A 23647-nucleotide genomic window follows, 5' to 3' on the forward strand; every position below is an offset into this window, starting at 1 on the left:
TGACTTACTTCACTCAGCATAATACCCTCCAGTTCCATCCACGTTGAAGCAAATGGTGGGTATTTGTCATTTCTAATAGCTGAGGAATATTCCATTGTATACATAAACCACATCTTCTTTATTTTTTTTTAATGTCTGGACTCCCAACCTTGTGAATCAGCTGTGAGAAGGGAAACCAAAAAATTACGCTATACCACCACCTTCTGGAAGGCAAAAGGAAGACTCCTAATTATCAACCTGTTGAACCATTAGAATCACATTAAACAAAACTTTACTTAAATACAAAAGGTGTACACTACTTTCAATGTGGTGGCAGAGGCACTTTTCATCAAACATAAGAAATCATGATAATACAATGTCACAAAAAGAAAATGACACTTTCCTAGCAACTGAACACAAAGATATGGAATATCATGATCTAATGGATAAAGGAATTTCAAATACCTGTTTGAAGACATTCAGTGAGCTCCAAGAAAACTCAGAGAGGCACTAAAAATATCTCAGGAATAAAAATAGCAAACCAAAAAGAGAAGTTTATAAAAAATATTGGAATTCTAAATAAGAACAAAACAGAAATTCTGTAATAATTCTAATGCATTAGAATGTGTTGGAACTAGATCAGATCAGATAGAAGAGAGAATTTATAAGCTAGAAGACAGATATCTAGAAATCACTCAGGTAAAAGAGTTTGAGAAAGAACTTAGATTTTTTTTAAAAAGTGATGTAATCCTACAAGAGCTATTAGACTCCATTAGAAAAGCCAATATAAAAATAATGGGTATTCCAGAAGGAGAAGAGAGGGAAAAGAGGGCAGAGAGTTTAATTAAATAAGTGATAGCTGAGAACTTCCCAAATACAGGGGATTGGATATAATTATATGAAGCTTATAGGACACCTTATCACTTAATGCAAAAAGATCATCTCCAAGATACATTTTATTAAAAATGTTAAAAGTCAATGATAAAGAATTTTAAAGGCAGCCAGGGAAAAAAATGGCAGTAACCTACAAAGGAATGCCTATTTCACAACAAGTAAGTTTCTCAGCAAAAACTCTACAGGTCAGGAGAGAATGGAATGATAGATTTAAAATACTGAAATATTAAAAACTGTCACCCAAGAATATCCTCTCTGGCAAGGTTATCCTTCATATACAAGGAGAAATAAAGGCTTTCTCAGATAAATAAAAGCTGAGGAAGTTCACTGACACTAGACCTGTTGCACAAGAAATGTTGAAATAAGGATATCAAGCTGAAAAAAAAAAAAAAGACAAAAGTACACAAAATTCTGATGAAGGTGACAAGAAGAATCTTTTTAGAATAGGGTTGCCTGGGTGGCTCATTTTGTTGAAATGTCCAACTCTTAATTTAGGCTCAGGTCATGATCTCAAGGTTATGGGGTCAGCTTTGGGGCTCCATGCTCAGCAGAGAGTCCACTTGAAGATTCTCACCTCTTCTCCACCCCTCCCCCCTGCTCCTGTTCTCTCTCTCAAATATATAAATAAATCTTTTTTTTTTTTTAAGAATCATTTTTAGAATATATACTAAACTCTTAACTATACTGTAAAGGTCAAAGGAAAATAACATTAAAAATATAGCCACTATAATTTGGTAACTGATTTCAAGAATTCGTTAAAGGATTATACACCACGGCCAAGAGGGACTTATCCCTGGGATGCACGGATGGTTCAATATATGCAAATCAATAAATGTAATATGATCACATCCAAAAAACGAAAGATAAAAATCATATGATCATCTTAGTAGATGCAGAAAAAGAATTTGACAAAATATAACACCCTTTATAATAAAAATCCTTAACAGATCAGGTATAGAAGAACATACCTCAACATAATAAAGGAATATGTGACAAACCTAGAGTTAACATTATACTTAATGGAGAAAAATTGAAAGCAATCCCTCTAAGATTAGGAATAAGACAAGGATGCCTATTCCAACCACTCCCATTCAATATAGTATTGAAAGCCCTAGCTAGTGCAATTAGACATAACAAAGAACTGAAAGACATCCAAATCAGGAAAGGAAAAAGTAAACTATTTGCTGATGATTCAGTCTTGTATGTAGAATCAACAATTTTAAATTTTGGTAAATGGCAGGATACAAAATCAACGTACAGAAATCAATTGCATTTTTTTACACTAATTATGAAGCATCTCACAAAATAGAACTATCCCATTCACAACAGCATTAAAACAATAAAATACTTAGGAATACATTTAAGCAAGGAAGTAAAAGATCTATGCAGTGAAAATTACGAGAGTTGGCTGAAAAAAACTGAAGAAACTAAAAATGGAAAGAAATCCCATGCATGGATTAGAAGAATTAATATTGTTAAAATGGCCATACCACCTAAAGTCGTCTACAGATTTAATGCAATCCTCATCAAAATGCCAAAGGCATTCCTCACAGAAATAGAAGAAAAAGTCCTAAAATTTGTGTGGAACTACAGACTCTAAATAGCTAAAGTAGTCCTGAGAAAAAAGGCTTCTGTACAGCAAGAGAAACAAAATGAAATGACAAACTGTAGAATGGGAGAAAACTTTTGCAAATCAACTTAATAACAAAAAACCCCAAACAATCCAATTAAAAAATAACTTAATAAAAATCTTTCCAAAGAGAACATCAAAATGGCCAACAGACACATGAAAAGATGCTCAATATCACTAATCAGGGAAATGCAAATCAAAACAACTATGAAATAGTACCTCATGCCTGTTAGAATGGCTATTATCAGAAAGACAAGAGACAATAGGTGCTGATGATATCATGCTATATGGTATCATTTATATGTGGAATCTAAAAAAGCTAAGCCTGTTAAGAAAAAAAAACAAACAGTAAAATGGTAAGTTACCAGGGGATGGATGGATGGATGGAAGAGAGGGAGAGAAGTGATGGTGTAAGTATACAAACTTGTAACAAGTAATAAATAAGCCATAGAGATTGAATGCACAATAAAATGAATATAGATAAAAATGTCATTCTTTAATTATGCAACATGATAAATTTTGCTACATTAGCAGCATAATACATAAATGTATCAAAATCCTACGTTGTATACCTTAAACTTACACAATGTTACATGTCAAATTTATTCAATTAAAAAAACAAAATAAAGTAAATTTCAAATTAAAAAGTTCAATTCCTGATGCTAGGCTCAGTGGTCCATTTCAGGTTCTATGAACATTGACAGTTTCTGGGTGTATGCGCTGAAATGATAGGCAGGATCTGAAGCTTGGTTCCCTGATATGTACTGTGAGAACTATTTTGAAAGTAAAGGCAAAGCGGAAATATTACTCCCTTTCCTTACTAAAATCTTCATTCCTGGAGAAGTTTCAGAGATTCACTATTATCATCAAAACTAAATATTCAGTCACACGGATTATTTCCACAGATCTATTTATTTTTTTACTGTGACTAGTTGGTCTTCAGGGACCAAATGAGCTATTACATTCAAACTTGTGGTAGAATTTTCTTATTGTTCTTACAGTAGGAGACTATAAAAAATCCTTCACACATGATAACAAATAGCTAACTATTCTAGTCAATGTTTTTTTCTAGGTTCCAATCACAAGTACAAGAGACTATCTGCCTTTACTAGATAGGAACAGCAGTATACTTACTGTTCTGCTCAAGAACTAGAACAACTGTCTGTCTCAAGGCTATGGTCTCATTCCAAGAGAATTTAACTGTCCCACTACTACACAATATATCACAATGACAATGATATGACATAAGGTTGGAGAAGACATGACAACTGCCTGAGATGCCTCATTCAGGTATGTGCATAAGAGGGAAAAGAGGGAACATTCTGTTAAATACAGAAACTTGCCACCTAAATTCTGATTCATGGAGGTCCACTGATTTGGAGCATGTTAGGATTGTTTCCAAGAAAAAACGTCCACCTTTCTGTGCTTTATGCTATATCTACCATTAAGATAGGGACATAGGTCTAACTTAAGTACTTGGCATGATTTGATAACATTCTTCTATGATCTATGACACAACATTCTTCTACTAAGTATATATTATAGAGAAACTCTTGTACATATCATCAAAGAACAGACATGTCCAAAAATATGCAATGAGTGTTTATAATAACATTCATAGAAAAAAAGAAACAGAGAATGATCCAATGTCAAAACCAGGAAAACAGAAAAATTCTGGTATACAGAAACAATGAAATGCTATAAAGCATAAAACATGAATAAACTATTATCAAATTTCATCAATAAGAATAAAACTCTAGGGGCGCCTGGGTGGTTCAGTCAGTTGTGTCTAACTTTGGCTCAGGCCATGATCCCAGGGTCCTGGGATAGAACCTGGCATCAAGCTCCCTGCTCAGTAGGGACTCGGCTTCTCCCTCTACTCCCCACATATGCACCCTTTCACTATCTCTGTGGCTCTTTCTTTCTCTCTCAATTAAATAAATAAAATCTTTTTAAAAAAGAATAAAACTCTAAAACATGATGTTTAATCAGGGCAAATTACATAATATATACGGTATGATTTCATTGATATAAAATCCAAAAACAAAACAATATATTGTTTGGCACATAAACAAAATTATTACAAAATCAAAATTATGGTTTACCTCTGAGGCTTAGAGACTATTGCAGTTAGGAAGGGGCCTAAAGAGGGTTCTCAGGTACTGGGGTACGTCCAGTTTTTAAGCTGGATGATGGTTACGTAGTTGTCCATGCTATAATTGTGTTTTTAAAATCTACATACATATCTGAGATACAGAGAGAACCTGAAAAGCTGCTGGTGTTGAGTGGGGCATGGGACAATAAAAGGTTCTCCAGTAGATTGCTATGCAAGCGACTCTACCTCTTAGAGTTTATGGCATAGCAGAATAAATGAAGCTTGAAGTGCTTTTAGCTGTGACATAGAAATAAGCCTTTAGCAGGTCCCCCCAAAAAGAAGTGGCAGTCTCTAGGGCTTTGGAACAGTGCCATACATCCTTCAGCAGGTAACAGCTGCTAAGAAACAACTCCTGGATTGCTACCAAGCTCTGATGGAGACTGACTACCTGGTCATGAGACTCAGAGACCATCTGGCCAGAGCTACCAGTTATGAATTGGAGGTTATCTAATTCAACAAACCATAAAATTGGGTGTACCATTTTAGCAGTTAAAAAAAAAAATGTTTGTGGATGGCTCTTTGTAACATGCTGACACCAGCTGGAAGCAGACTGCTATCCTTGGAGATGGCCCTAGAACAAAACCTATAAAGGAAATCCTCCCAGTGGCCGAAGTTTGAGCAGTACATTTTGTTGTTTTACATAGGAAAAGAGGTAACTTAAGAAAGGCACAATATTAGTTTTCCTGAACTGGATACTGAGTCTGCCACCTGGTCAGTTTGGATTATCTATGCCTACAGGTAAACAGGCAACACGGAGAATCGCAGTATTGGCTAGGGTAATGGATGCTGGTTATCATGGATAAAATGATTCGTTAATACATATTGAAGGCCAAAAGAATTTGGAAAGATGTTAGGGAACTTCTGGGGTAATCTCAGGTACTATTATGACCAATAATAAAGTCATTTATTATTGTCATTATAAAGTTATGAAGACTTGAGGAATAAGTGTAGGAGCAAGTCCATTTGCTTTATAACTTTATAAATAAAAGAATCACATAGAAACTTTAGGAATGAAGACATGGGTTACCCACTAAAGACAAAGAACTCATCAGACTAAGACACTTGCTAGGAACAAGATTCAGAATGAATTTTGGAGGAGGGAGGTCATAAATTACAACTACTACAACCAGCTAGAGACCTGAGAATAGTAACCTCAACTTTCATTTCTTTATATATCAATATATATCAATTATTATTATTGATATGATATATTGATATATTATTAATAGATCAATTATATATATATATATATATATATATATATATATATATATATATATCAATCATTGAAGATCCCAGACTTAGAGTACAGTAGTCCCAGGCTTGGTTGGAAAATATATAGGTAGCTGAAGATCCTTTCAAGATTATTTTAATGATAAAGGGCAGAAATCCAACCTGAAATAATGTAAAAATAAGAAAGGGCGGAGAGGGAGGGAAGAAGAAAAAGAAAGAGAGAGGCAAAGAGAGACTGATTAATTAATTTTTTATTCCAGGAGATAAGAGAAGAATGAATTCAGCTGGGATTGACTTGAAATTCAGTCTTGACTCTGAAGGACTTTCTCTTTCCACTACCAGTTTGTATTTCTTGTTTCACTCTAGAATCATGGCTATTTCCTGCTCTGGTTCATATTCTTATAAAATGAAGAGCAAAGTGGAATGGATACTCCTTCCTTGGGATCACTTTAATCATTCTTAAACTCAAAAAATTATCAACTTTCTTCCAATTACAGAAGAGTAAGATGCACCTAATAAAATGCGTCTAGTTCCCAATTCCAGCAACTTTAACAAATCAAACTAGCCTGTCTCCGATTTCTCCTGTTAAATATAGATTAAAAATATATACTTGAAAACTCATGGCACATAATCAACAGAAGTTCCTGCTCCACGTCTAAACAGGGATTATGAGTATCAAGTAAAAGCAAAATCATAACTAAAAAGTAAAACACTGATGCAAAATAATTTCTGAATTACACCTGGATTTTTTGATAGCAAAGATGATTCCACACATATTCATAATTTTTATTTATATATACTTTGCAGACTTTGTAGTATCTGCTTTTAAAACAGAATAATTTAAAAAGTAATTTTCAGTTATAATTTCTAATTAGTAGATATTATCTGTGTTAAAGTTTCCTTTCTTATTCAGTATGTGAAAATATATTTAACTCTAACATTGGCACCATTTCTATAAAGAATCACAAGAATCACAAAAACATTTAATAAAAGTCATAAATATTTAGTACTTTAATATTGTCATATACTATTCCTCATATTACACTAATTTAGAAAAGAACAGAATAATTTATATGCTCTACTTAATTCAACTTAAAAACCTACTTTATGTAATAAATTATTTCATCTTTAAAGACATGCTTTAACTATGCCATAGTTTCACTGAGAGTTTTCTTAGTTGAACAAAATAATAGATTACTTAACTGCTCTTGGCTTTTTGCTTTTCAATTCCTTTACTTTGTCCAGAAACAAGACTGCATCTTTGCCCTTTGTTGATATTGCTGTCTAAGCTCATTATCATGTGAATATCTGCTTATTGTTTTATAAATGTTCATTTTTCAGAAGCTCACTGTTTGTCTCTTTCTCAACAGTCGACATTACACTAGCCACACTCATTATCATCATGTGGCAGTACTGCTCTTCCTCTGCCTTTGCTGCTTTAAAAATTAATGCACTGTTATTTTCTGAATACTGCATAAGCTGCTTATGAGTACATTATGCTATCAAGCAAGCACATGCAGAAAAGCTTCCTAAACTGTTATTCTTTCAATGAAAATACAGCTGGTTCTGCTTCAAAGGCACATCTTTTCACCTGCAAATGGACTTGCTCCTACACTTATTCCTCAATTCATTGTCTTTTATTTGTGTCTGGAAATCTTTAATTGCCTTTAATTAGAAAAAAGTAAATTCAGTGCTTTAATCTTGCAAATACATTCAATCATAATTCTGTCTGGGATGAATACCAAGTTCTATTCACTGTCTGATCTCTATAACAAAGATATATAATTTATTGTCCATTTATAGAGACCACACCAATTAAGATACAATAGAAAAGCAAGGAGATAAGAGTCAAAATATTTGAAAAGAAAAATTTGCAATCTAAATTTAATTACTCAAACGAATTATTGGAAGATGAGTTATTTACAGCATGCCAAAAATACTGACAAATAATATTTGTTAATCAAAGTAAAGACTTATATTTCCTTCAACATTTTTAGAATAATTTCCCATCAACTGTTTCAAATCCCTCCCCTCTTCTTCAAAAAGCAAAACACTATTTGAAATCTTACTTTTCTCATCTTACCATATGATTACCATATGGTATTACCATACCATATTACTTGCATTACATATAAAAGAGCAATGTAATTTGGCATATAAAGTAATTTCCCTGCCATATGAACACAAATTTAGGTTACTATATTATAAACTACAAATAACTAGAAAACTCATTACAAAAGCAAGGATCTATAGTCTTTCCTATGGAATCCTATAGCAAATTCTGGTAACTATGTCAATAAACAAATGATCAGCATTTTGATAGCTACAAAATGAATAAAATCAGAAATTTCCATGGTCACAGGCAAAAAATAATAATTTGAATGTTAATCAAGCTGATGTAAAACTTTTTACAAAACGAGAAACATAATAAAATAGATAAAAAATAAAAAATACAGATCCAGTGGATTATCACTGGTATAGTATACCTTTACATTTAGCCAGTTATACAATATGATGTACAATTTGCAAAAATTATATTTTTTAAAATTATTTACGGATATTTGGACTAAGGAGAGGAAATAAGTAAATTCATCCTTAAAAATAAAAATTCATGCAAACTTTAAAAATTGTGTTATAAAGGCAATTCAAACCAATTTTTTTTTTAAATACTGAGAACACCTTTATATTAGTCATATATTGCAGAGGATCCACCATGATATAACATACATAAGGACTAGGAAACAAGCACTATGCTTTGGGTTGCTAGAAAGATAAACCAGCAAGTTGCTCATGAGATATTAACTAATTTCTCAAAAAATCATACTAAGAATGCTGACCAAGCATATGTCATTCAGTAGAAGATATTATAAAGCATATCAGTCTTTAGTTTGCACCTAGCCAAAACAAGCAAATAAGTAGTTTTCAAAGTAACTGCTATGTGTAGTATATCCTTGCAGTACAGAGATAAAAATCAATGGAAAACTTTAAAAAAGTATCACAGGGAAGATAAAACAGGAACTTTCAGAAAAGTTAAATAACAGCATATTTTAGTAAGTTTTCGAGTTAAAGATACTCATTATTTCAAGAGATATAATAGAACACTTAAGAGTAATATGAACAGAGTAGATTATACAAAGAGTATGTAGAACTTAGTTACCTTAGAATTAGGGAGATTTTAAAAAAAAATATTTTTAGGTACTTTCTATCATTAGAAGTGATCATCAGTGATGCAAAATAAAATTAGATAGAGCTTCTGTCTTTAATCTTTAGATCTCAGCAGGTATAAATATATATGTATATATATATATATATACATATATATATATACACACACACATACATACAAAAGAAAGAAAAAAAAATACAAAAGAAAAAAGTAGTATGTGCTATCAGCCAAGTAAAATGCTCAAAAGACTTCCAGTTCTGAAAATTTGTTAGGCAGAGCTGAGGTGGATCCTTTTTTGATATAAACACCTAGAAACAGTAGTAAAAAGCCCATCCTATGAAGCTATAAATATTGAAGGTGTATATACTTACATACATACATACATGATAATAAAAGGAAAAATGGAAATGTTCAAATGGTAGAAACAAAGATAAAACTCAAAGCAAAACAGCTAGTTTTAGGGGATATCCTAATAGCCTTGAGTGGGGAGGTGGAGGATCGGCAATCTAAAACCTGCTCTTGGCTGTAGATATCAAGAGGCTTGCACATTTGCTTTTAAGGCCCAGGCATGTGCAGCATAGCTGTGAAAAAGAAGCTGAAACTGAAATATATGGGTAAAATTGAGATCTTCAAAGGACTGACTGAATCATACAAAAAAAGACAGAAAAATAACCTGTACTTATTTGGAGAAATAGCAAGAAATATTTCTACTTCCTCTAAGTTCTCGGTGTGGAGACAAGATGTGTCACCTGTGAGAAATACAATCCTTAAGCCTGTCAGACTAAAAAAGAAGTTGTGAGGTCCAAGTGCAAGAATCTTAGGCCAATAAGTAAGTCAGAATAATGATCCAAAATATATAAAATCCCTACTGTGAGTAAGTAAATTAAACACTGCTCTGTAAGATTATTAAACAATTCAGACTGCAGGAACTCTCACAGCAGGAGAAAATAGAAAGGAAAACAAATGACTCTATTGAAGATGAATACACACACATGCACACACACACATGCACACACACACACACACACATACAGAGGAGGGGAGGAGAAACATAAACCATAAAAGGATTGAAAAAAAAGAAAGAAAAATAAAATAGCATGAGGTACAATAAGCCAACATATCAGTTGGGCAAGTTGGTACCATAAGAAGGAACAGTGGAAAAGCCTGAAAGAATGATATGTACAATTGGTGTTTAAAATAATTAAAGAGGAAAAAAAACCACAAAGAAATAGAACAAAAAAGAATGATTTTTAAAGTGATTAAATGGTCCTTTTACACATGGCAGAAAAGGTCAGTGAAATCACATATCCATGGATACAAGTTAGACATAGTAATAAATAAATGATTGAGAAAGAATAAAAATTTTTAAATTCTAATCAAAGGGAAAATAAGTCTGAGAAATAACAAACCCAAAATATGACAGAAATTTAAAGAGAGAAAATATGTAACTATGATTTTAAGAGAGATGAATGTTGTAATATGAAGACTCAATTTATATAGAATAGTAATTCTAGAAGGAGAAATTAGAGAGAAGGGAGAAAGCCATTATTCAAAAGACAAAATAATATAATAATAATAATAATAATAATAATAATAATAAGATATTTAAATCTTTCCATAACTTAAGAAAGGCAAGAATCTTTAGGATGAAGGAGCACACCAAATTTCAAGTCTTTTTTTCTTTTTACTAAATAAAAATAAGCATTTGCATTAGATTAAAGCTAAAAAGGTTAAAAAGAAAAATCTGAAAACAGGAATGAATAATTAAAAGAAGTGGCAATTACATTATTGGAAGATATCTCTCAGAGACACCAGAAACAGGAAATGAGCAAAACAGTATTTTCAAAGTTCTGAGGAGATACAAATATCAACCTAAAATTATGTACCCAGCTAAACTATAATTCAAGTATAAGTACAATGTAGTACTACTGCTTTATAAACACAGACCGAGACTAATAGATATTTGCATGAAGGCAAAAATAAGGAAACTTTACCAGAAGGCAGATGTGAAATACAAAAAGGAAAAAAAGCAAGTATGAAGTTAGATATAAGTAATTACTGATGACTAAAACTACAAAATGATAGCTGTAATAATTGAGTTTGTGGTATTGAAAATGAGAGAAATAAAGTAATAAACACAATTACATGAGCAACAGGAAAGAGTAATAATATAGAGTTAAAAATCTTTATATTGCTTTGGATAAATAAAGATATTAATAGACTTTAGATTTCACTAAGACCAAGATTTCACAAAATAAAATTTGAGGAATTGAAGAAGAGGAAGAAAATGAAGACAAAGAAGAAGAAGAGGAAACAAGGGGGAGGAAGAAGAGTAGGAGGATGAACAGGGAAGGCAGGAAGGCAGGCAGGAAGGAAGGATGGAAGGAAGGAAAAAAGGAAGAAAAATTAAATTAAATTAAATGCAAACCTTTCAAAATTTGAACAAGAAGAACTCCAGATTTCTCAGGAAAAAAGGTTTGGGTAGAGATTAGCAAAGAAAACCTGCCACAAGTAAAGATAACAAAATAGTATTATGGAAATATATCTTGATTTTTCATTCACAGTAAATGATATAGATTTAAATTTGCTTGCTCAAAAACAAAGATTCTTAGGCTATATAAAAAACATAAAACATAACGCAAAAGTTGAAACAAGAATAAAGCAGTATGAAAAAAATTATCAGAATACTAAACAAAAGAAAGTTATTTACAAATATTAATATAAGACAAAAAAGCCCTAATGAAAAACTTAAATGCATTTTTCAAAATAAAAAGACCATTATTTGATAAATAGAAAAAGAGAAATTACCAGAAATATATACAATTTAGAAATACTATACAACAAAAAACATACCCTCAAAATATAAAAGACAAAAACCAATAGAATTACAAAAATTAATATCTCCATAGTTTTAATGAGGATATTTTAACTTTATTTCTCATGGAATGACAGCTCAAACATTCATAAAAAGTATAAAATAGTTTTGAACACCACAATTAACATAAACAGTGTAGGTTTCTAATATTAGAGAATACCTATTCCTTTCAAGCATGGATAGAATATACACGAAATTGACCACATACTGAGCAATAGAGAAAAGCTTAATATTGCAAACTGACATCATCCTGAAAGTTTCTGAACAAAAACAGTAAGTTTAAGAATCAATTAAAATTACATAAATATATAAATATATATGAAATACATATATAAATATATATAAAAGCTCAAGAATGCTATAATGTTATGTTGCCAATATGATATAAAACTGATCTATTACATGAATACATTATTTTTAAGAAGTTTAAAAACAAATAGCAAAGCATTCCACTCAAATAATTACAAAAGAAAGAAAAATTAAGGAATCGCAATGAAGGAAATCCTAAAGAGTAAAATTATGGAAAAAGAAACAACAGAATACATAGTACCAAAAGCTAATTCTTTAAAACGTGTAAAATATTAGACATCTCAGCTAATATTAATAAAGATTGCATCAACTAAAAATAGAAACTATAGTAGATATTTTAAAAATACTAAAAAAATGTACACACTTTATGAATACATTTGAAAGTTTTTCATTCAATTTTGTCACTGAATATGTTAGCTAGCATGGTTCAAAAATATAAGTCATTTAAACATTAAAAAAAGAGAGAAAATTGTTAAAGATCCATTCAAATAAAAAGCTTCAGACAGAGGTTTTGCTAGAGACTTTTAGAAACATTCTAGAAAGTGACATTTCCAAATTTGTATAACTGTCCTATAGGATATAAAAGAAGAGTATATCTCCAATTCATTATAGAAATCTTGTATGACGTTCAAACTAAAACTGAACAAAGATGATAAGAGAATGAAAAGACATATGCCAATTCCATTTTTTAAAAAAATAATGTATAGGGATGCTTAGGTGGTTCAGGTCATGATCCCAGGGTCCTGGGATCTAGTCCCACATTGGGCTCCGCACAGGGAGCCTGCTTCTCCCTCTGCCTATGTCTCTGCCTCTCTCTCTGTGTCATGAGACATACAAATCTTTAAAAAAAGGAAGGAAAAAAGAAAATCTATTACTATAACTTGATAGAAAAAATATTCTTCTGATAGAAAAAATCTTCAATAAAATGCAACATAATTCATTACTTTATAAAAGGGGGAAAAAATCTCTTAGTAAAGTAAGAACAAAGGGGAATTTCCTTAGCTCAACAAGTATGTAACCAAAAACCTAGAACTAACATGACACATAATGGCAAAATGATTGAAACTTTTTCTTTAAAGTTAGGAACAGAATATCTCTATTTCCAAGTGAAAAACAACATAACAAGATATAAAAGATGAACTGAAAGATTTTTTTCAAGTGTACCTATTAGAAAACTACACAGAAAATCAAAGAGAAATTACAAATTTTTACAAGTAATAAAATGTACTCAAGTTGCTTAATATAGGATTAACAATTAGAATTCAGTAGCATGTTTATATAGTAACAACCAATCGCAAAATATAATTTTATAAGATCTAGCCACAATAATAGCAAAAAATTGAGATATGTATCACTTCTGTTTAACTCAGAAAATTCAACAACTTTATAAAGAAAATAATGAAAATTTATCAAATGCACCAACTATATGTTATTTAAAATGATAAAATTGATGCAATTTTCATACATAAAGATATAAATTTTTCCCAAAGTAATCTATAAATCTACTATAATCCCAAGATGACTACCAATGTCCTTTTTTCATGACTGTACAAAGTTAATTTTAAAATTCACACAAGAGGATAAAAGACCAAAATTAATTGACACAGGTTTTAAAAACAACAAAGAGAGGAGAGGATTTGTTTTACCGTTTGTCAAGATGTATTAAAAAGTTGTAGTAAGGGGCTCCTGGCTCAGGCAGTTAAGTGTCTGCCTTTGACTCACGTCCTGATCCAGGGCCCTGGCATCCAGCCCCATGTTGGGCTCCCTGCTCAGCTGGAAGCCTGCTTCTCTGTATCCTCCCCATTCATGTTCTCTCTCATGATCTCTATCACTATCTCTGTCTCTCTCAAATAAATAATATTTTTAAAGATTTTATTTATTTATTCATGAGAGACAGAGAGGCAGAGACACAGACAGAGGGAGAAGCAGGCTCCTCACAGGGAGCCCAATATGGGACTTGATCCTGGGTCTCCAGGGTCACGCCCTGGGCTGAAGGCAGCACTAAACCGCTGAGCCACTCAGGCTGCCCAAAATCTTTAAAAAATATATAAATTAGAAAAAACCCAAAGCTGTAGTAATTAAACAAGTATTATTATGATATAATAATATTTCCAAGGCAATAAGCAAGTTTAATAACATAATAAAGAAACAGAGCATTATTATCAGTGTACATAAAGAATTCAATACAATGAGAGAAAAACAACTTAATATAGTTCATTCAACTTTACCACAAAATGTGTTATCCAAATTCATTCTCGAAACTATAGATAAAAAAATTAAAAAAAGAAACTATAGATATATGAACAGATGAAAAAAAGAAAAGGAAAGAGCAGTTAAAAGCCCACTCACCAAAAAAAGGAAAGAAAAGAAATATGAGCAGCAATATATTCACAAAAGAAAAAGAATCCAAAAATCGGTAAATATATGAGATAAGTTTAACCTCAGTAAACAACACAGTGAAAACTAAAATAAGAATAAATACAATTGCATGTGCATGAGATTGGCAAAAATTTAAGTCTGATGATAACAAAAAGATATGGAGAAATAGACAACACTTTGTTCATAGGACTATAAAACAGTACAACCAATTTGGAGAACAACTTAGCAGCTAAAAATACATATATCCTATTACACCACAATAGAATATCTGGTATTTTCCCAAAAGGAGAAAAGAAGAAGAAAACTGAAGTAAACACAATGGCTAAGAATTTTCTAGAACATATTAAAGAAATGGACCTACAATAACATATGCCATTACAATAACAATACCTCAAGTAGGATAAATGAAGTCAAATCTATACTTAAACTCATCATAGTGAAATTGCGGAAATCCAAAGACACAGAAAATTTTAAAAGGAGGTACAAAAGAAAAGGTTGATTATTTTTAAAGACATAACATTTAGATTGATTTCCCAGTGACCAAAAATAATAGCCAAAATACAGTGTGGAAATATTTTATGTTGAAAGATCACACAGGGGAAAAAAAGAAAAAAACCTGCCAAATGAGAATTCTATAACCAGAGAAAACGTTATTTCAACAATAACAGTATTCCTCATAACCAGCCAAGAAACTAACTCAGTAATTAAAAAAAAAAAAAAAAAAAAAAAAAAACTCCCAACAAACAAAAGTCCAGGGCCAGATGGCTTTCCAGAGGAATTCCACCAAACATTTAAAGAATTAATACCTATTCTCAAACCATTTCATAACATGGAAGTGGAAGGAGAGCTTCCAAACTCTTTCTACGAGGCCAGCATTACCTTGATTCCAAACCCCACAAAAAAGAAAAATTACAGCCAATATCTATGATGAACATGGATATAAAAAGACTCAACAAGATTCTAGGATACTGAATCCAATAGTACATTAAAGGAATCATTCACCACGATCAAGTGGGACTTATTCCTCTGCTGTGCGGGTAGCCAGTAACCACAAATCAATCAATGTGATATAGTACATTAATAAGAGAAAGTATAAGAACCATATGATCTTCTCAATAGATGCAGAAAAAAGAATTTGACAAAATACAACATCCATTCTTGATAAAAACCCTCCATAGTGTAGGGATAAAGGGAACATGCCTCACCAACATAAAGGCCACATACAAAAGACCCACAGCTAATATCATCCTCAATGGGGAAAAACTGAGAACTTTTCCTCTACAGTTAGGAATGACAGGGATGTCCACTCTCACCATTATTAAACACAGTACTGGAAGTCCTAGCCTCAGCAATCAGATAACACAAATAAAGGCATCCAAATCAGCAAAGGAGAGGTCAAGCATTCACTATTTGTAGACAACATGATTCTCTATGTAGAAAACCTGAAACAGTCCATCAAAAAATTGCTAGAAATGATACATGAATTCAAAAAGGTCATAGCATACAAAATCATCTGTTGCATTTCTATACACCAGTAATGAAGCAGCAGAAAGAGAAAACAATACCCTTCACAATTGCACCAAAAACCAGAAGATACCTAGCAATAAACCTAACAAAAGAGGTAAAAGATCTGTATTCTGAAAACTAGAGAACATTTATGAAAGAAATTGAAGAGGATGCAAAGAAATGGAAAAACATTCCATGCTCATGGATTGGAAGAACAATAAAATGTTTATACTACTCAAATCAATCTAAACATCTAATGCAATCCCTATCAAAATACCACCAGCATTTTTTGCAGAGCTAGAACAAAAATCCTAAAATTTGTATGGAACCACAAGAGACACGAATAGCCAAAGCAATCTCAAAGCATGACAATTCCAGACTTCAAGCTATATTACAAGATTCCAGTCATCCAGACCGTATGGTACTGGCACAAAAACAGACACAGAGATCAGTGCAACAGATTAGAGAATCCAGAAATGGACCCATAACTATATGGTCAACCCATCTTCGACAAAGCAGGAAAGAATATCCACTGGGAAAAAGACACTCTCTTCAATACATGGTATTGGGGAAACTATACAGTAAAGTGCAAAAGAATGAAACTGGACTACTTTCTTACACCACACACAAAAATAAATTCAAAATGGATGAAAGACCTAAATGTCAGAAAGGAAACCATCAAAATCCTAGAGGAGAAGATAGGCAGCAACCTCTTTGACATTGGCTGTAGCAACCTCTTAATAGACACGTCTCTGGAGGCAAGGGAAAGAAAAGCTAAAATGAACTATTGGGACTTCATCAAGATAAAAAGCTTCTGCACAGCAAAGAAAACAGTTAACAAAAAAAAAAAAAAAAAGCAACCTACAGAATGGGAGAAGATATTTGCAAATGACATATCAGATAAAGGGCTAGTATCCAGAATCTAGAAAGAACTTCTCAAACTCAAAACCTAAAAAATAAATAATCTAGTTAAGAAATAAGCAGAAGACATGAATACACATTTTTCAAAAGACATACAGATGGCTAATAGACACGTGAAAAGATGCTCAACATCACTCACCATCAGGGAAATACAAACCTAAACTACAATGAGATATCACCTCACACCAGTCAGAATGGCTGAAATTAACAACTCAGGAAATAACAGATGTTGCCAAGGATGGGGAAGAAAAGGGAACCCTCTTACACTGTTGGTGGGAGTCAAGCTGGTGCAACCACTCTGGAAAACAGTGTGAAGTTTTCTCAAAATGTTAAAAATAGAACTGCCCTATGACCCAGCAGTTCCACTATTATGTATTTACTCAAAGGATATAAAAATACTGATTCAAAGGGACACATGCACCCTGATGTTTTAGCATCATTATCAACAATAGTCAAATTATGGGGACACCTGGGTGGCTCAGTGGTTGAGCATCTGCCTTCGGCTCAGGGTGTGATCCGGGGTCCCGGGATTGAGTCCCACACTGGGCTCCCTGCAGGGAACCTGCTTCTCCCTCTCCCTGTGTCTCTGCCTCTCTCTGTGTATCTCTCATAAATACATACATAAAATCTTTAAAAAAAAAAAAGTCAAATTATGGAAAAAGCCCAAATGTCCATTGTTGGTGAATGGATAAATAAGATGTAGTGTGTAGTATATATACTAATATATAATTAGTATAATATAAAAGTAATATCAAAGTAATATATTACATTGTGGATACATACACACAATACACACACAATGGAATATTACTCAGCCATCAAAAAGAATGAAATCTTGCCATTTCCAAAGATGTGGATGGAGCTAAAGAGTATTATGCTAAGTGAAATAGTCAGAGAAAGACAAATACCATATGATTTTACTCATGTGTAGAACTTAAGAAACAGAGAGAGAGAGGAGAGAGGAAAACCAAGAAACAGACTCAACTATAAAGAACAAAAATAGTTACCAGCAAGAGTAGGGGGATGAGTTAAATAGGTGATGGCGGTTAATACATACACGTGTAGTGATGAGCACTGGGTGTTGTATGGAAGGGATAAATCAGTAAATTGTTCATCTAAAACTAATATTACAGTGTATGCTAAGTAACTGGAATTTTAATAAAAACTTTTAAGAAATGGTATATCAATATCATAAAAAGTATGATGAAATTTTAAAAATAGAGAAGAAATGGAAGCATCGTATTTTTGTCTTTCTAAATTAGGAGCGGAGTTACCTCAGAATCTCCTGACAGCCAAAGTGCTATTGTACTGTCAATTCCATGAACTCAAATCTTATAACTTAATTATCTTTCATCTGCTAGTACCTACTATAGTCTTCAACCCCAAGGAAGTAGTATAGTGAAGGGATTCTGTGGTCAATTCTTTGGAATTGAGTTCTGGCTCTACCTCCTACCAATTGTAGAAGCTTGGGAAAATTCTTTAACCCATCTGTGCCAAATCTTCCTAATCTTAATAATGGAGATAATAGTAGTTGCTCTTTTACAGGACTACTGTGAAGATAAAATAAGAGGTGTCTGGCACAAGATGCTTAATAATAGTTAGCAAACTTTAATATATAAGAAAAAGAGATTGACAAGTAAATTAGTTGTCTTTTTATAATGATTTACCTAGCACATATAAATATTATTTGGCTTGATATACTTAAAAACATATATTTAGAAAATAATTATGTTAAAGCAGTTTATAAAATTTTCTTCCAATTTTGAAATGATTTATCTCTAGAACAATACATGTAATATTACACAATCTTACTATCCATTTTTTCAATATTATATCTGAAGAAATGATAGGACCAAAACCAATTTGTTTTAGCCGGTAATATTTCAGAATATTGTTTTTCTTAGGTGCATTGCCTGGAAAGCAAGAAGGTATTTCATCTTAGTTCACTACACATTTCAAGATCATGTTATAGTAATTAAAACAGTGTCCATTTAGTGTAAAGATCAGTATCTACAAGGTGTTTCCACTCAGCATTAGCTCACTTTATTCTTACTTGAGCAAAGAATAATATAAAGAAAGCTTTTATGAAAGCCATTAATCACTGTCATTTAGTACCTAATTGAAAAGGCAAAACTTTTGGCAGAAGATAAACATTAAACAGTGATATTAAAATCATCATTCAAAAAACAACACAGTATTACCAAATACAGTTCCTGATTGACCAAACAGAAATTATATAAATAGGTGAGATTTAGTAAGAGGACAATGCACATATGTAATGCCACTATTCTTTGTGAATGTTTATTAACTAGCAACTAAAGTAGCTTACTGATAACTTTAATAGTAAAAAAACAAACAAACAAACAAAAAACACTATGATACTCATTTCTTTTGCTATTTATATTTCTCTTTTTTTTAACCACCAATACTAAAATATCTCTTCAAGATAATTTTAGCTGCTTTATTCTCTCCTCACACTTTTGATCAGATCTGGGAAACATCTGCATAGGACTCCATTTAGGGGAGACAGTGCCAGTGATAGATCTATCATCCTTAGTATGATCTTAGGCTTGTGGTATTTTCTAACCTTGATACAGGAAATCAAAAAATCCTTCCTTAAGAAAAATCCTTGAATTAGTTAATATCTTAATTAATTAGTTTGTATTAACTAACTGGTCAGTAGTCTTTTCTATTTCATCTCTCTGTCTTTAAAAAAACTTAGATATTATAATATTCTATAGTATATGCATATATACTTATGTATATACATATATGCATATCTTAAGACTGCAATGCATTATCCTTAAAAGTAGTGAAGAAAAGTATACCACCACTCTTTTACTTTTAGTATATTGTGTTTGATTATGATTACTATATTTGCAAAGTACACACACACACACAGGATAACTCGTATCCATGCAACACTGTACTTTACAAACTGGTCTAACCCTTCTTATGGATTTCCAAAGAATCTTGTGAGACAGGTGCATCTGTGAAGTTAATATTTTCAAGAAGAAGTAAAACAGGAAAGAGAACTTTGTATGGGAATATAATGCCTATCACAGCACCCTCTGAACAATTTAGTATAAGAACAGGGCTGAGGCCTTCATATTATATCACTTTGTCTCACCCTCCCTTGGCTCTAATAAATATGAATAAAAGTAAATAAAAGGAAAAATATGTCATGTTTATAAAACAAGACTTTAGATTTTAGTGTCTATTCTCCAAAATTGATCGTTACATAAAATTCAATTTCAATAAAAGCCTTTGCAAGATTTTTTTAGCAAAAAAAAAATCATCTATGGTGATAGAAATCAGAACAGTGGTTGCATATGCATATGGAGGTAGGTAAAGACTGACTGGAAGCAAATACGAAGATTTACCTGAGAAAATGGAAATGTTTCTATTTTGATTGGTATTTCTGGTTACCTGGGTATATATGCTTGTCAAAATTCTAAGAGTTTGTATTTAATATTTGGACTATGAATTGATCCACAATATGACTATTCTCTATGTGGTCAGCAGATGCCATTGGATCAGAGACTTTAATATGATCAAGTCAGTCCTATTTAAACGTAAATAACATAACAACCCACACTATTCATTCATCAGGCATCCTACAAGTGAAGGAAGAAAGGCTATACAAAAAAAAAAAAAAATCAAACATCATAAACCATCCTTCAAGAAATTAATCTAGTTATGAGATGACTGGGTGGCTCAGCAGGTGAGCGTCTGCCTTTGACACAAGGCATGATCCTGGAGACCCGGGATCGAGTCCCACATCAGGCTCCCTGCATAGAGCCTGCTTCTCCCTCTGCCTGTGTCTCGGCCTCTCTCTCTATCTTTCATGAATAAATAAATAAAACTTCTAAAAAAAAGAAATCAATCTAGTTAGAAATACTTTTGTAATATGATTTATCAGTTAGATGAGTCAGATCATTTTGTAAGGCCCTTTTGATATCATTTTTTTATTGTAGTAGCAGTTGTTTTGTTTTTATTCTTTTTGCCTATTTAGATTTCCTCTTTCATGAATTGCCTCTTCATTTTTTTACCCATTTTACCACTGGGTTTCCAGATTACTTTAGTTATTTATAGTAAGACTTTATTTCTCTACATATAAATTTTCAATTGGTTATATATAGTCTAGATATTCTTTTCATTTTGCATCTCCTTTGTTTTACAAAAATATCTTTATGGAGTATTCCTTATATATCACATTTAGAAAATAAGTGTATTCTCTTTTGGTATTAATAATTATTTTCTGACTTCTGTTGTAACTTCTCTGTTTATCATTCAGTTTTTTAGAAGTTTTTTTATTAATTATTATTTTTCTATTTCCAAAGAAGTGGGAATGGGTGGGAATGAGTAGAACCATGTAAAAAGACAAGATGCAAAATGGGAAAGGATAAGTTACCTTTTTTGCTTCTGATTTCTAATTTCTAATTTTCCTACACTTTGCTCAAAGTTGTAGGATATAGATTCATTAAAATTGGGGGGATTTGGTTTATGACTTTGTATGTGGGTAAATTTTTTATAAACACTTCATGTACCTTTGAAAAGAATGGGTAGAAAATCTTGTACTTAGCATATAATCTAAAATAGATAAGCTTCCTGGTTTTTTTGTTGTTGTTTTTTTTTTCATGTTGGTAAGTGGACTTTGGTCCACCATTTGTTAAAATAAAATTTTAAGGAATTTCAGGCTTATTAAACTATTGTCATTGAATCAACAAAATTTTTACATGAAGAAAAAGAAATGATTTAATAGATGATGATACTAAAATATTTACTATATAGAAGCTTCTAGCCTTAATAAAAATAATAAAATGTATTTTTGTTTTTATTAAATTAATAAAAATTATAAGAGCTTTGAAAATCACAAGTACACAAAGTGTATTTCTGCATTAGTAAGCAGGGCTATACTTATTTTTTGCTCTTTAAAAACTATATAATCCTTTGTATTCATATTCTGTGTATCATATGTATTAGGGAAAAGTTATTTTCTTAATATCACACATAATTGCTTTTTTCTTTATCTTAATTCACAGGAATGTATCAAAGGGAATTCATTGCTTACCAATTTGCTTTCTGTACTGATCAACAGGAAGTTTTATAGTGGAGGCATCTTTTCTACCCATCTTTGATCTCCAAAATGCCTGCTGCAAAGAAAGAAAATAATTATGATGAAGTCCTAAAAAAATCAAAAGGACTATCTACAAACTTCAGGAATAATTTATTCCATAAAATTCATTTTTAAAGCAATGGGTAAAAATGTCTTTGACTTACTCCCATTAGATATCAGTAAAGAACACAAAATTCTTTCAAATAAATTATCCAGGATACAATTGCTGGTAATTAAATTTCCCAATTATTTGTTCTTGGTAACATTCATTTTATCAAGTATTATCAATACCCAATTAAACCAAAGTGTTAGAGAGTATTATCTGTAAATGTGAAAATCATGTACTATTTATTCAGACGGGTTGGGGTTATAGGCATGCTCTTGGCAGTATGCTATTGTTACACAAAAAGGCTAAAGTTTGAATCTCAGTTACTTTGAATCTTGTTTTAAAAGACATGACATTTTAAAAAAGGCATGACATAGGTAACAAAGTGCATAAATTTGAGTTCTAGTCTGTCTCTCCTATAAATAGTATAAATTGCTACCATTTCCTAATATTCTCATGCTTACTACATTATATGCACTGTTTGATTTAGTCCACAACACATCTTTCAAATCTTATTATTTTTATTGAAATTAAATATGTGGCAGACATGTGGAATTTAAGAAACAAACAAGCAAAGGAGAAAAAAAAAAGGATAGGAGAGAGAGAGGGAAATCAAGAAACAGATTCCTAACTACAGAAAACAAACTGATGGTTACCAGAGGGAAGAGGGGTTGGGCCACAGTGAAATAGGCGATGGGTATTATGGAGGGCACTTGCAAGGAGCACTGGGTGATGTACGGAAGTGCTCAATCACTATACTGTGCAACTGAAACTAACATTACACTGCTAACTAGCTGGAATTTAAATAAAAACTAAAAAAACTGACGAGATGAGCACTGGATGTTATGCTATATGCTTGGCAAATTGAATTTAAAAAAGAAACTTAAAAAAAAAAGAAACTTGAAAAAATATATGGCAGAGATTATAACCTACTCACTAAAATTCAAATTCTCCTTTTCTTCCTGGCATGGAGGTAGACTATGTTTCCTAGCCTCATTTCAAACATGTAAGTTAGTGCTTGTCAAAAGAATATGAATGGAAGTCATGTATGTCACTTCTAGACCTGAACATTAAAATCTTTGTTGAAGGCTGTGTTCTCTTTCACCTTCCAATTGGCTAGAACGGAAATTATCCCCTGACAAACCTTAAGGGTACCTGTATGAATGCAGTACCTTTGGTCAGCCTGGGGTGGAAGAGGATAAACTCTAGTTTGTTTATCATCTTAGTACTTTACCAAAAAGTAGAATGACTGAAAAAGGAATGAAATTCTAGAGTACTTATATATGTTGGGTGGTGAGGTCTATTTATTACAGACTTAATTGTTCCCAGAGTGGCGCCTAGAAATTGCACCTCACTGCTTCTAGTAAGGAACTCG

General features: G+C 32.0%; 1 protein-coding gene across 21 annotated transcripts in view; it reads right to left on the bottom strand.

The window, feature by feature from the left end:
* TRIQK (triple QxxK/R motif containing) overlaps positions 1–23647 on the bottom strand; it is an 84681-nt gene that overhangs the window by 18097 nt on the left and 42937 nt on the right. For 14 of the 21 annotated variants that reach the window (XM_025433509.3, XM_025433517.3, XM_049103790.1 and 11 more), the window contains one exon: positions 22122–22203. In XM_025433509.3, the coding sequence (XP_025289294.1) occupies positions 22122–22203 (82 nt within the window). The remainder of the gene's footprint in view (positions 1–22121; positions 22204–23647) is intronic. The other 7 variants (XM_025433522.3, XM_025433524.3, XM_049103787.1 and 4 more) reach the window with 1 other exon arrangement.

The sequence above is a fragment of the Canis lupus genome, chromosome 29, assembly GCF_003254725.2.
Source record: "Canis lupus dingo isolate Sandy chromosome 29, ASM325472v2, whole genome shotgun sequence".
In the NCBI taxonomy this organism is placed as follows: Eukaryota; Metazoa; Chordata; class Mammalia; order Carnivora; family Canidae; genus Canis; species Canis lupus.